Source organism: Elgaria multicarinata, chromosome 6 (genome assembly GCF_023053635.1).
Source record: "Elgaria multicarinata webbii isolate HBS135686 ecotype San Diego chromosome 6, rElgMul1.1.pri, whole genome shotgun sequence".
NCBI classification, from domain to species: domain Eukaryota; kingdom Metazoa; phylum Chordata; class Lepidosauria; order Squamata; family Anguidae; genus Elgaria; species Elgaria multicarinata.
Window position 1 is genome coordinate 57,947,015 of NC_086176.1, and position 14,893 is coordinate 57,961,907.

Below are 14,893 nucleotides of genomic sequence, written 5' to 3' on the forward strand. Positions count from 1 at the left end.
TATCAAAGGAAAAAGTGCTGAAACACTTAACCAGGTCCCTGTGATGGTGCTGTTCAGGCACAGTCATCTGTCTAGTATCCTCTGCAGTGAACACTGATGCAAATAATTCATTTAGCTTCTCTGCAATTTCCTTGTCCTCCTTTAGTACTCCCCTTAACTCCATTGTCATCCAATGGTCAACTGCTTCCCTAGCTGGTTTCCTGCTTCTTTATTGTTGGATTTGATATTATTAGTAATGTGCTCTTCAAAATGCTTTTTTGCATCTTTTATTGTTTGCTTGCATCTCCTTTGTGCAAGCTTGTGCTCCCTTTTATTTTCCTCTCTTGGGCAAGACTTCCATTATTATTTTGAAAGAAGCCCTCTATTGGTCTCTGGCCGATGGCTGGTTGGCCACTGTGTGAACAGAGTGCTGGACTAGATGGACCCTTGGTCTGATTCAGCATGGCCCTTTTTATGTTCTTAACTGTCCCTTTAATTAGTGGTTTCCTCCTTTCTGTTTTCTTTTAAAACAGCTAGTTATTCATTGCCTGTTTACTTGTTGTGGGTGGAAGTTTTCTGAATTGTCAGTTCCTGTTCCCTGTGATGGCAGGGGATGCTGTAATGACTGCTTCTCCTTGATAGCTGGAACAATTCCTCATTCATTGCAAAATTGCATGCAAATAAAATCCAATAAATGAGCAATTGTTCTGCAATGAAGGAACTAGAAATTAAAGTTGGCCCCTTTGCCGGACAAAGGTACTGACAATTCAGGAACTATACTTATAACAATTCTTTTGAAAAATCAGTCAACTAGATTAATAGTTGTGTAGGACCTGTGAAAAGGGAGGGGGCATAAACTCAGGGACATACAATAGGTAATGTATGCAGAAGGTTCCAGGTTCACTTTCGAGCACCTCTAGTTAAAAGGAACACTGCCACTGCCTAGGATCCTGGATAACCACTGCCAGCCAGACTAAATAGTATTGTGCTAGATGGAATAGTGATCTTAATCAGTAAAAGGCAGAGTGTCACGTGCTAGGAGTCTGATTTTCTCCATTGCCTTTTTTTTTTTTTTTTTTTTGGTCAACAGAAAATCAACACAAGAAAAGAGGGAAAAATACACCTAAATTAAAGAGTTTATAATATATATATATTTATTGAAAATGAAAAAATCAAGTGACTCATGTACAATATTTTCTCACAAGGAAAATGTTGTCTCGTTCACGTTTCACAAAACTGTAAAACTGCACCTTTATAAAGATCTTTTTAAAAAAACACAAAGAAGAAATTTATCACAAAATTATCTTCTAAAACTTTTTTTAAAACCTGAAAATTTAGCCCAATTCATGGTAAGCATTAGGTTTCTCCTCACTGGTCAAACTTCAAGAGGATATGCATGAGTACAGAGAGCTAAGTATGGATCTCTTGTTTAAAATACTTAATAGCAAATGCCATGTTAAAACAGTACAGACTTCTTTCATAGGATGTTACAAGCTCTAGAACGGTGTTTCTCTATACTACATCAAACAGTGCAACAGAGATTCAGTGTAAATCTTTACAGTGTTTAATTGATTCAATACTTGTGTTCAAGTATATGTTCACGCACGTGATTAAATCCCTACTTTGCCATTTTGTCTATTTTTGTTCATAGAAGTTTATAAGTTACAGTAGATCATTTCCTATAGTATGTTTCTAAGGACATGGAGAAATCTTATAAACATGAGGTGTCCCAAATGTCCCCAGGGTGCATTCATATGGAGAATGAATAGTGTGATGTAAACTGTTCATGTAAAGTGCCTACAGCTTCCTAGAACTGATCCCCATGAAAAATTATGCTGCTATGATTATGAAAATTGATACTGGGAAGCTGAGGCTATGTCCAGAGATGTTCTGGGTCAAATATTACATTGGCCATGCAAATACATCCCTGGGAACGGTTTTGAATGTCTGACAGAGCCCTTAGCAAAATAAGAATCAATTTCCCAATACATTCTGTAATATAACCTGTTCAATGTTGTTAGCTTAACTCACCCCAGAACCTGTTGCAAAAATATCTGAAGTCAATCTGACTCTGAGCACCAAAAAAATCACAATAAAATTAAAGTTGATTTCACTTCTTTATACAGCTAAACTATTCATCTAAATAAAAAGTAAATTAAGGGTAACATGATGGCTTATCGTCTGGCACAATGCAGTGGACAGTTAAGTGTGTTTAACTTCAAGTGATCAGGACTACAAACTTAACTGTGTACAGTAATGTGCTAATTATTTTTCTTTTGGGGGCTGGGAGAGACAGATAACCCTAATGAATATAAACATTTAAAATAGTAATTTTTTTAAAAATCTGATAAATGTATCCAAAATAATTCATATAAAAATTAATCATGGAACCTCTGAGCATAAAAAAAAAAAAAATCCCCCCTCCAAAAAAAAAGCTATTTAACCAAAATTAAAAAAAAATGTCTTGGCAGGCAAAAATAAATTAATTTGATTAAATTATATGTAATCTGATAATATTTGGTCTGAAAAAGCGTGCTTGTGTGTGTGTGTTTATAAATAATGTGATTGTGAAGAGCTGAAAGCTAGCCAGCCTGCCTGCCAGGGGTCAACTCTTCTGTTGCATTTTCTGCGCATAAAAGTCCCTGCATGTCTCACAACAACGCTGATACCATCTCATGTCCTGACAGAGGTTCTTCTCTCGGATCACTCTGCAGTATACAGGCCACTGGTCTCCTAGACACTTGAATGTTAAGGCCGCTGTGGAACAAAACAAAACCAGGTCAGTGATGTCAGTGTGTGTATATATATTAAAAACCCCAAACTGCTTTTCCAAAGTGCTAAAGCTTAGCTCATCCATACAATGGATGCATACATTGATGCATGATCTGAGAAGGCTCTCATCACTTGCACATTTTAAACAAGTTGCACATTTCCACACAAGTTAGGAATCTAATGAAGCTAACAAAGTACCCAAGTCTCTAACAGCAAGAAATCAAAAGGTGTTTTGGCACTTAAAAGGCAAAAGTTGAAATCCTAAACAGTTTACTCAGGAATATGCACCATTGGACAGAATTGGATTTACTTCTAAGTAAACATTCACAGGATTTCACTGTAACTAATTTTTGTGGCATGAATTTTAGGTAAGAACTCTGGAACCTTTAGACAAGGTGCATTCCTGACAACTGGAATCCTAATACATGAAAATATAGCACATGGTTTATTATAACATACAATTGCCTCCCACAGAGGTCCCATAAGGTGCAGATTCTTATGAGGCTGACCCAACCTCTGACCCATGTAACCCCTGAATAACTCAAACAGTGTATATAGATAGAGTTGCACAGGGTCTATGGGGTAATTGCATGAGGTCAGATGGAACTGGAACACAGGCCTACTATTCCTCACCCATATGATGAACTGAGGTGGAGGGTAGCCAGTGGCTCTTCAATTTTGATCTTAGGAGAGTTGGGGGGGAAACACAGGTTGTGCACGTGAAAATGACATGAGGAGACTAGAACATCCATCCCTACATGACACTGCAATCACTTACCTAACCTAGGAGACGTAATTGTGTTCACATTAATTTTTTCATTGCAGGGTTGCAGGTGGCAGGGCCTGTAGGCCGCAGGCTTTTCAGAGGAGAAACACTCATTGCCATGCCGTCCGGTGATCTTGTGCATGCACTGGATGACTCGTGACTGCATTCCTTTGCCACAGGTAATGGAACACTGCAAAGACGTGTAAGAGAGATAAGTAAGGGAACATGTTTTCGCTCTCACAAACCCAGGTTTCGTTCAACTTGGGTAATATGAAATTTTAATTAAATACTCATTTGATTTTAAAACAATCAGAAAATATCATGAGGCCTAATACATTGATCAGCAATAACAAACTAGGCTTATGCCACTTATCCCATTCCAGGTATGCCCGTAACAAAAGAAGTCTAAATAGGACTCTGTAACACCCAGCTTGAATGAGGGTAAAAGCTTCCTATCACTTTCCTTTTGTAGAGCAGTTATACTTCGTCACTCACAATCTTGTTTGAACATTTATGTAAAGCCATGTGAATTACTATCTGCATGTCTGTTTCTGAGAGAAGGTCTGCAAGTCCTGGAATGACTTCCAGGGTGTTGCTATTGGCATTTCCCCCCTCTAATAACTCCCTCTAATAACAAACTCAGCTTGTGAGTGCCAACAGGAGAGTAGCCAAAAAGGGGACCATTATGAAGCAAGGAGTTATCAACAGCCTGGGTTGGGGGGGGGACCGACAAGAACCTGTGGTCTGCAAAAGTACAAAACGTCTTGAGAAAACACACACACACACACTCCTTAAGGAGGAAATAATCCCAATACAATCTCAGAAAAACTGATCATGCTCGATGCCACATTTAATACACAGTTGAAAAATGACTATCCTATCCGCTCATCCATAAATTGTGGAAATTTGGTATTTTTTATGAAACAGTGCACAATTGTTTTATCATTTACTGTGTTTTATACCATGCTCAATTGGCTGTGTATGTGCATATTATGTGTATGTGTAATATTAATAGCAGAAGACCGCAGACGCCCGTGTGTGTGTGTAATATGTGTGTGTGTGTGTTTAGTATAACCAGTTGAAAAAAATCTTGTTCCTTGCCCTTTCCTCATTATCTTTATTGCATGTGTAGGGAACCTTTTTCAGCCCTAACCACAAATTTCCATGTGAGTACCTTTCCAGGGGATGGTGGGCAGGGAGGGAGGCACATGCCAGCAACAGAAGACTCCCATATGGGTTGGTCCAAAGCAAAATTGGGCTATAGTAGGTGGATTCTGTGTGTTTTTATTGATTTATACTGTCTGTATGATTTTACCTGTATGCCACTCTGAGTTCCTTGTGATATAGGGCGGGATACAAATGTTTTAATAAATAAATAAAATAAATTATCTCACATCATCCCTTCTTGCATCCACACATAACACAGACACATCTATTTCTCCTGCTAACCACATCAATTCATTCACACTCACACACATACATATATACCAACACACACACCCATCCACAGTTCCCCATCCATCTCTCTGTCACTCTGTCTGCCTGTCTCTCTCTCTCACTCACACACACAGAGAGACTCACATACAGCTGGGTGGTGGGAAGGTAGCAGCGAGTGGAGGCTTAAATCTTTCCATCCCCCAATTATTATTATTATTATTATTATTTATTTATTTATTTATTTATTTATATAGCACCATCAATGTACATGGTGCTGTACAGATTATACACAGTAAATAGCAAGACCCTGCCACATAGGCTTACAATCTAATAAAGTTGCAGTAAACAATAAGGAGGGAAAGAGAATGCAAACAGGCACAGGGAAGTGTAAACAGGCACCAGGTAGGGTGAAGCTAACAGTATAGAGTCAGAACAAACTCAATATTTAAAAGCTATAGGGAAAAGAAAAGTTTTTAGCTGAGTTTTAAAAGCTGTGATTGAGTTGGTAGTTCTCAAGTGTTCTGGAAGAGCGTTCCAGGCGTAAGGGGCAGCAGAAGAAAAAGGACGAAGCCGAGTAAGGGAAGTGGAGGTCCTTGGGCAGGCGAGAAGCATGGCATCAGAGGAGCGGAGAGCACGAGCGGGGGAATAGTGTGAGATGAGAGAGGAGAGATAGGCAGGAGCTAGACCGTGAAAAGCTTTGAAGGTCAACAGGAGAAGTTTATAGTGGATTCTGGAGTGAATTGGGAGCCAATGAAGAGATTTCAGAAGTGGAGTGACATGGTCAGAGCGGCGGGCCAAGAAGATGATCTTAGCGGCAGAATGGTGGACAGAGACCAGCGGATTGATGTGAGATGAAGGAAGGCCAGAGAGAAGAAGGTTGCAGTAGTCCAACCGAGAGATAACCAGTGCGTGAACGAGAGTCTTGGCAGAAGAGACAGACAAAAATGGTCGAATCCTGGCAATATTATACAGGAAGAAACGACAGGATTTAGCTACTGCCTCGATATGAGGAATAAAGGAGAGCGAGGAATCAAATATAAAGCCAAGACTACGAGCTTCCTTGACCGGAGAGAGCGTGACATCGTTGACAGTAAGAGAGAATGAGAGGTGAGGAGAAGGTTTAGGAGGAAAAACAAGCATTTCAGTTTTTGCCATATTGGTGACGTGAAAACAACTGAGCAGCCATGAACAGACAGCTGCTCTGGCAGTAACTTTGGGGTAAGCAGCTCCACTCGCTTTTCTGGTTAAGAAAGGTGAGGCTTGCCTTTGGGAACCCCAACTTTAAGCTGCTCCAGATACTATGAGACATCAGCACCTGACAGGCAGGTTTTCTCAGCACTCATCTTTCCCGTCCGTCAGGAAAGAAAAGGTTAGACTTCAGAAACCATAGCCTCAAGGTTCCTTCTCCCTTTGCATTTCTGGAGGATGGGGCTTTGGCTAGTTCCTCTGTGGGGCAGATAAGGAGGCTCCCACCCACCCCCACACTGTTGCTTCTCTAGTATTAGACCTGAGGTTATATGGCGAAAGAACAATCAGGGGTCTCATAAAGTATCTGGAAGGTCAATATTTATGGATTTGTGTTCTTTTACTAAATATTCTCTATATTCAATGATTAAAAAACCATGCCAGTTTATGACTAGACTTAAGGTTATTTCATGTCACATCAAGCTACACAACACCACGGAATTCAAAATTGGAAGCTGATGCCTTCACTGCCCTGTGATATTGCGCAACTTTACAAATTATGCTTGCTTACAACTTACTCTTACTAGTTTTAAACCAGCAGGGTTTTTTTTAATCATAGGATTTCTCTGGTTTCGAGAATGAAATTTATATTGATAGTGTTCGCAATCCGAACCTCTTTCCAATGTGTTTTAATCTGATTTCGTGCAGGTTTACCAAAAAGATAAATGGGATTGTAAACACTTAACTAAAGGTTAAGTGTTTCATTTCAGGATTCTAACATCTCCAGAAGAGCTTCTACAAATAGAGGGGGCTGTCCTCTGAAGACAGCTGCCCTCCACGTGTTTAAAGTCATGGGAATGGCAAGAGCGTACGCAAGATGAGAATGAACGAACAGGGCTAGATTCTCACCACCATCTCAATAAGCATACAAAGACCCCGTTCAGACAATACACTAAACCATGGTGGTTAAGCATTTTGAGCTACACACTGTGGCTTAGTGTGTAATGTGAACCATTCCTAACCGTAGTTGTTACGTAACCATGGGTTAAACATGCAGACTAACCATTTGCTGCAAAAGAGTTAGTGGCCTAACCATGGCTTAGTGTGTGATCTGAACAGGCCCACAGAGTGTGAATGCATGTTCAGTGTAATGTGTGAATATATCCCTAGCTTGAGACATGATCCTTCCATGTCCTTTTCCTACCACACAGAGAGGAAGAGCAAGGATCAGGACCCTTGTGCTGCATTTCTACTTTTAGACAGATGGGTTGAAGCTCTGGATCCTTCTGCCCCTCCCCAAACACACTTGTGCATTCTATCCTCAGCCCTCCCTACTTCTCCATGCTATTTTAAACTGCATGTTACTTTAAAGATGCACATAGTTCGTTGTTGTTGTTGTATTATTATTCAAAAGTAAGCTCAATGGGACTTCATACGGATCAGGAACCTAGAATGATGAGTAGAGGTCTTTAACCCTTTGCCCAAGGCCTACAATTTACCTTTCAACTTCATGCCATTTTGGTAATGTAAACTGGAGGAATGGGCGGCCTGCTCCAGACTGGAACCACAGCAGGATGGGGGAGGGAGTCTTAAAGTCTCCTTGTCCACGCCCACCCCCATGGTAGGATCCCAGTCTGCACAGAAATGTGTAGTCTCACCTTGTGAGGTCTCATTCCATTAGTAAAGGAATAGCCCTTGCACATAAAAGCCATCTATAGTAGGATTCCAATAGAAAACACTGTCATACTGGCATAGTTCTAGCTTCAGAGTGAAACTGAGCATCCCCAACAAAATTTTGCCAGCTGCTGCTACCATAGGTTTTATGGGTAAGAAAAAAATTGTAACTTTTGAACTGCAGTTCAGAATTTCACCAAACCAAAGAAAGGCACACCTCCCTGACAAGGCAGAGGAACACAAATCAGTAGTTTTCATTAAAACTTGAAAGAAATATGTGATATGCCAAGCCACAGCTTGGAGGGAAAAGGTACAAATGTGTCAGTTTTCAGCACCTTGTGACATGCTGTATCTGTGGCAATTTGTACTGGATCAGTTTGAAATTTTGCACAATTGTAGAACTTACCAGGTAGATCAAGCATTCCAAGTTTCAACTTATTCACTTAACAGGTGTCATTTTTATAACCAGTAGACTTTGAGGCTTATAATGGCAGAACCTTTTTAAAATGTATTTATTTTGACTCACCTTAACTAATGGGGCACTCCCTTTAATGTTCCATTGCATGGGAACTGAGAGAACTAATCCAGAAATGACTTTCCTTCTGGAGCTGCATGCATGAAGCTGCCTCATGAGCGGAAACTACATAGGTGGTTGTATATATGAAGTGTATCTAAATTTGCTGCTGCAAAATTATGCCTGAATCAACTTTTGACACATAACTGGCAATTCCATATGATGTGAAAATTACTTCAGATCCAAGCTTGAATTGATTACGGGAGTTGCATAACAGGCTTACAACAAACATGCCTCTTGTGTATTCTGGTAGTTATAGTAGCTTGTCGTATACAGTATATATTTGAATTGAGGTGTGTGGTTTGCAATTTGCCTACTTACAAAAACAAACAAGCAAACAAACAACAATCCAAGTAATATAGAACCTTTTTTAACGTAAAATAATAACTTTAGTCATCACTTATGGTAAAATGGCAGTTTGCTCCAAAGGTTAATTTTACCATAAGTAGGTGGAACATGAACTGATTTTAGTAAAACAGATACATAGTTCGCCATCAACAAAAATGTAGCATGTACGCACAGAGTGTACTTTTATGATGTGCCTCATTCATAAGTGCAGCTGATTAGCAAGAATTCCTGTACAAAAACTTGTGTTAAGTATAGTCAAAATGTTCTAATATGCAGCCAGATTTTATTTTTCATTAAAAAGCAAGAGCAAAAGCTTTGCTGTAAATCTCTGCATTTTGAACACAGCCTTGAAGGTACTGTAAAAACGTTCACGCACCAAATCAAGCAGAACATTCTAGTCAAAAGACTCAACAAAAATGAATCCTGGATAAAGATGCCTGAAAGCCATTTAAAAAAAAGATGGGCGGGTGGGTGGTAATTTTCTGCAAAAGTCAAGGCGATCTATTTTGATTCTCTTCTTTGAGCTAATTCATAACACTGAACTATAAACACTTTATCAAACAACAATCTTTCAACTTGGCACCCATAACTTTTACCCAAGATTCTCTCTTGCCTTCGCCTGCCAGAGACATATATTTGAAGCAAGTACAGATCCTTAGACCAACAGCTGAGGAAGGTGCTGTAATGCCATAGTCACTTCCAGCTGGCCTCAGTAAGAAGTAAATTAAGGGAAAAATTGTCACTGGCAGAGAGCAGCATTTAAACTGTGTACCTTAGCCAAGATAATAAGCAATGACTGCCGAGCTTGATAAAAATCTGCAATTGGAAGTGCCAATCTGTAACAGTGTTAACAACATAGACTTGGACAACTTCTTCCAAGAACGAATGATCACTCTGGTTGCAATCCACAAATCACTTGTTCCAGAATGATTACACAGAGAACATAAGAAAAACAAGAATTGCCTTGCTGGATCTCACCAAAGGCCTCGTGAACGCAAACTACAGCCTTAAAAAAGGGGGAGGTGGGAGGAAGTTGCTACAAGTTTGTCTTAAAGGGGTTGACTCCAAAAAGAAAAGAAAAGACTGAAATTGTGGCATACTTTCTGGCTCCAATCAGAGTAAATCATAAGCACATAAAGTAATTATCTGAAAGGATTTTAAAATACATGTTGAGTTTGTCCAGGCTTCTGTATTCTGCCATGTTCAAAGGCTGGACAGCAGCAGGCAGGATGGAGCCCTGCTGCTATAAGACTGTAATCCACTGCAAAGCAGACTGTGATGATAAGGGGGGAGGAAAACATTTCTGCGCACTGCAGCCTGCCTCCCACATACTGTTCTTAAAGATATTGCTGAAACCATTTCTTTCTAGGTTTGTATCTCAATGCCAGAATATGCATCATTCCGTGTTTGTGCATGTATTTATGAGTTCACTCTGAGTAGGGATCTCACTACACCCCCACATGAAAAGAAAACCACCTTCCTTTACGTAGAATGCTAGGAGTTCAGTGAGAAAAGGTAGGCTGATATATTTCTCTCCAACATGCTCTCTTTCCATCTTCAGGAAGTTTTTCTTATATGAAAAAGTGCATTACATTCGGTGTTAAAAACACAAAAAATTGTAGCCCTTATTCTACTCCACACAGAAGATCTTTTCACTGAAGGGCGTGGGTTGACTAAATTTCAGAGAAATCAGATAAAAATGGCTGAGTTTCAGGAGTGAAAAAATTGGAGGCAGAAGAGTTTTTACACCTCAGGCATTTCCAACCAATTTTTGTTGACAGGGTCTGCAAGTGCAGATGATAAATGTTTTAGACAATGTAATTTGTCTGCCAATTTTAATTAACTGTGTGTGTGTGTGTGTGTGTACTTTATCATGATTTTCAAATTCAGTGAGAAAAATGGAAATGGTATGTCCTACATGTGCAATGGCAGCTGTCACTGACAGGGACATAGGAAGCTACCTTTTACTGAATCAGTCCTTTGGTCCATCTAGCCCAGTATTGTTGACACTGACTGGCAGCTGCGGCTCTGTAGGGTTTCAGACAGGAATTTTTCCATTCTATCTAGTGATGCCGGGAGTTGAACTCAGAACTTTCTGCATGTAAAGCACGTATTTATTCTGACTGCCCTACTCTCTTCTCCTATATTGTTTAACCAGAAGTCCCAATGGATACAATTAGGCCTTAGCTAGACCTAAGGTTTATCCTGGGATCGTACCTGGGTCATCCCTGTCCATGTAAATGACACAAAGGGGATCCTGGGAGCAGGCAGGGATGACCCTGGGATGATCCCGGGATAAACCTTAGGTCTAGCTAAGGCCTTAGACTTACTTCCAAGTTACTATGCTTAGGCTTGAAGCCTAACGTTTCTTTTTTCAAGCTGTTCCTAATTCTCTCAAACGCCATTCAGAAATTTAATTTCTCAAAAAACTGATGTCACAGGTTTACCAAAGGAGTTTGCTTTCCTTGCAAATACTTATGCTTGTTTATGCTTTGCCACTAAAATTAACTTTCAGCACCATGCTCTTTACTAGATGTCTCCATTAAGCAGCTGGATGCCTGTTTGAATGTGTTCTACCAGCTGTTTCATTGCTTCAAGATGGGGTACTTTATCTTACTCTTATCAGCCTCTTTAGAAATCTCCTCACTGCCAACAGTTATGGCAAAGCCTTGTTTCAATTCTAGGTATATTGCTACCTACCACAAGCTGATGTGTATTATAAAAAGATGGGGATTTAAAACATCAACATCATGAGTTTGAAACTGTTGAGTTAACTGGGCAAGCAAAAAGCTGCTCTAGTCTAAATATATGTTAAATGAACAATTTATCTACTATTAAAAAGAGTAGATGGCTATGACATTTAAGTAATTATATTAGGATGCTTACTCTTAGACCTTCTACTACATGGTAAAAAACCTTCACAATTCTGTGCTTCCTTTTTTAAAAAATGACATTCTGCTGCCTTTGTAAAGTACTTTGATGGGTGAAACAAACATATTATCACATACCACAAATTCTACTTAAAATAATTTTACTGGGATGTATTCTTTATTAAATTTCTTCAGTATCTGAGCCTAACACCATCAGTCCAGTGTCTGTAAAGAAATTTGCAGGTAAGTTATTAGTACATAGAAGTCTGGAGGAGTTCAGTTATTTGGAGTATTAAATGATACTTGGATCTCCATTGATTTCAGACATAGCAATGTGAGCAACTTTTTCATTTTTCAGTGTAGCTTTCCTCCACTTGCCAGTAAAATCCTTCTGTCCTTCAAACATCTTTACTACCAAACAGGGTTCACTGAGGCTGGGTTTCTTGCACTGTGAGTTTGCACATAACCACAGAAAAAACTAACCCATTAAAAGTAATTCAGGTGGGAGTCATGGGGTATTTTGCTTCCTACAATCTCCAAATTTGTCTGGGCTTGGTGATATTTTGGCTCATTCTTAATTGGAATAACCCATATGTTTTCTCTCTAGAACTCATCCAATCTATATGCAGAGAAACAAGGCCAGTAATTGTAAGGTGGAAGAAAGATCTACTTTTGCAGAAAATAGTGTACTTCCCAGCACCTTTTCCAATGGATTGGATACCCAGGCATTATTTCCCGAACACAGTCATACAGTATTTAATATAACTTAGGACCCTTAACCAATCCTGTTTCCAAGGTAATCACTAGGAGTTATGTTCAACTAAAAGTGCCTGTCAACCTGTCCCTTCTTTACTATTCTGGCAGCCTTCACAGCTCCAAGGGTAGCAGGAATTTGGTAGAGAAGTAAGTAGACATATACTAGATTATGTTCCAAGCAGCCATGCTTAGGTCTCCATCCAGTTCATACATAAAACTTTTTTTCCCCTTCTATTTGGAACTATAATCCATTAGTGCTCAAGGTCTTAAGAAGAGAATAGTAATTGGGTTTTTTTCAAAATGGGAAGAAAGCATACAAATTAATGTCTTCACTCAGAAATGAAGATAGGTCTACACAGTGCATATCAAGCAACTGAGTTCACAGAAAAGCTTGGTGTTTAAATACAAGCAGTACAGGTATGTGCACATACATGTTTGCGTGAGAGAGGATGAATAAGGAAGTGTCTATGACAATTGCTCTGGGTAAAAGAATCAGTTGTAGATTCATTCCTCCATTCTCTCCCCATGAACATGAACTATCATATGCCCTCACTTATAGATATAACTGGAAGTTTCTACCCTCTCTATTCTATTGTTTATTAAACAGCTGATGTGGTCTCCTTATACAGCTTCCTTCCTCAATGGACTCTATTAGATGTACCTTAAAACACATAAGCATTTTCCTAGTTTGTTTGTTTGATAATATTTCTAAGACAACATAACAAAATAGTAGGCCTGCCTACCCAAAGTCTTTACCTTGACAAATTTTAGTACAATAAATAATATAGTGCCCTAGATAAATATTTAAATTCCATGACAAGTGTTCCACGCTACAAGGCTTTTTACGCAAAAAAAGAGAAAAGGTTCAGTCAATAAATATCTATAGGCTTAACTGTCAACACACACACACACACACACACACAGAGCGAGCGAGAGAGAGAGAGAGAGAGAGAGAGAGAGAGAAGATAATTACATCTCTAAGGACGGACATTTACAAAATAAAGAGCACCTGATTTTTACGTGCAAAATAGCCAATTTAGGATATAGTTGTTTGAATTGTATCATCATACATGTCTTCAAATTGAAATGAACAGCATTCACTAATAAAAGAGTGTTCTGCCTGACTGGAAACAAGTCTATACTGATTACACAATAATTAGATCAGTACTCCAGGGTTCAATCACTAGCGTCAGTCAATGTCAATTTTAAGGAATGACAGATTTGTTTGGAAAATGAAAGACATATTATATTGACTAGCCTCTAGAGAGACTGAAAGAACAGCTTAGAACTTGAAAGCTAAGTATTACACGCCTAGATTTCAAAACACTAAAAGATACTAGGGCCATACTAAATAGGCCCCTGAATATTCAGGCCCCACTGTTGGGCTGTGAATTTGGGGGGCGTTTATTCAATTTTTGGAGGAGAATTATGTTATGAAATTCACACCTTTTGCCACAGTGACTACTGCAGTCACTTCTATTTTAAAAAATCCACCACCGCCTTGTTTCCCCCTAAATGCTGTGCAATAACGCCATGTGCAGGCCATTTGCTGTGGTGGTGGTGGTGGTGGTGATGCAAAAAATGATAGTCAGCCCAATTAGTTGCATTGCAATGACTGCCGCTACAGGCAGCGATGAGGTAAAGTTTTTAAAAGTTTTTAAGAAAAGGTTCTGGCCCAGCCAGCAAAATGTAGGCAGAGTCTACTGTTCAACCCCTCCAAACAAAAAAAATAAAATACCCCCTTTCTGAAGCCTAAATTCAGTTACCCTGACAAGAATTGTTGAAATGATACATTTGGTGATCTTTGTCTCACCCCTGTTCGATACTACCACTTCATACAGTAGGCTACAGTAGACTCCCACATTGCATTCTTGTATCCACTCATGTACAAGAACTATGTGTTTTACAATATGGGCAGACACCCCTATTTTACAGCATGGATATATTTTTCTGCCAATCCAGTAGCACAAACATCTTACAATGTACATGCATTGTTGTATACACATAAGCTACACCAATCTCCAAACACCTGGAAAGTGGTAGAAGCGGAAAAGTGGCAGATACCACTTTGCAACTGTTCAGTGGGGACTTGGAAGATATGGATCATTGCTGCATGTGTAATCCTGCCTTATGCTGCATGGAGCAAACTGAATCTGCACCAATGTGTGCCATTTAAAATGCTGTTATAAAACTCAGCTTACTACCTTTGTTATCGGTGCAACACTAGATTTTACCTCAGTCCTTTTCATTCAATCTGTTCATTCAACTTTCTTTTATTTTCAATTAAAGCTCTATCTTTTTAACTCACCATGACACTTACTTAAGCCCCCCCCCCAAAAAAAAACCCTAACAAGTTTCTTTTGAACCTGTCTCTAGGGAATCTTTGTCTGAAGCAAATTATCCTAATTGTATAACATGAACAAAGAGCTCACACAATTGATTACACTGATAGTTCACACAGAATTTCCTCATTCATCTTTTTTGGAAACAATGACAAACGTCATTGCTGGAACCAGGATATATTATTAACAT

At 39.2% G+C, this 14,893-nt stretch overlaps 1 protein-coding gene across 1 annotated transcript in view; it reads right to left on the reverse strand.

The window, feature by feature from the left end:
- Window positions 1-2,415: 2,415 nt before the first annotated feature.
- Window positions 2,416-14,893, reverse strand: part of ADAMTS19 (ADAM metallopeptidase with thrombospondin type 1 motif 19) — a 149,166-nt gene continuing 136,688 nt past the window's right edge. The window contains exons 22-23 of the mRNA XM_063129463.1: window positions 3,530-3,707; window positions 2,416-2,736 (exon numbers count right to left, since the gene is read on the reverse strand). Coding sequence (XP_062985533.1) covers window positions 2,585-2,736; window positions 3,530-3,707 — 330 coding nt within the window. The 3' untranslated portion in view covers window positions 2,416-2,584. The remainder of the gene's footprint in view (window positions 2,737-3,529; window positions 3,708-14,893) is intronic.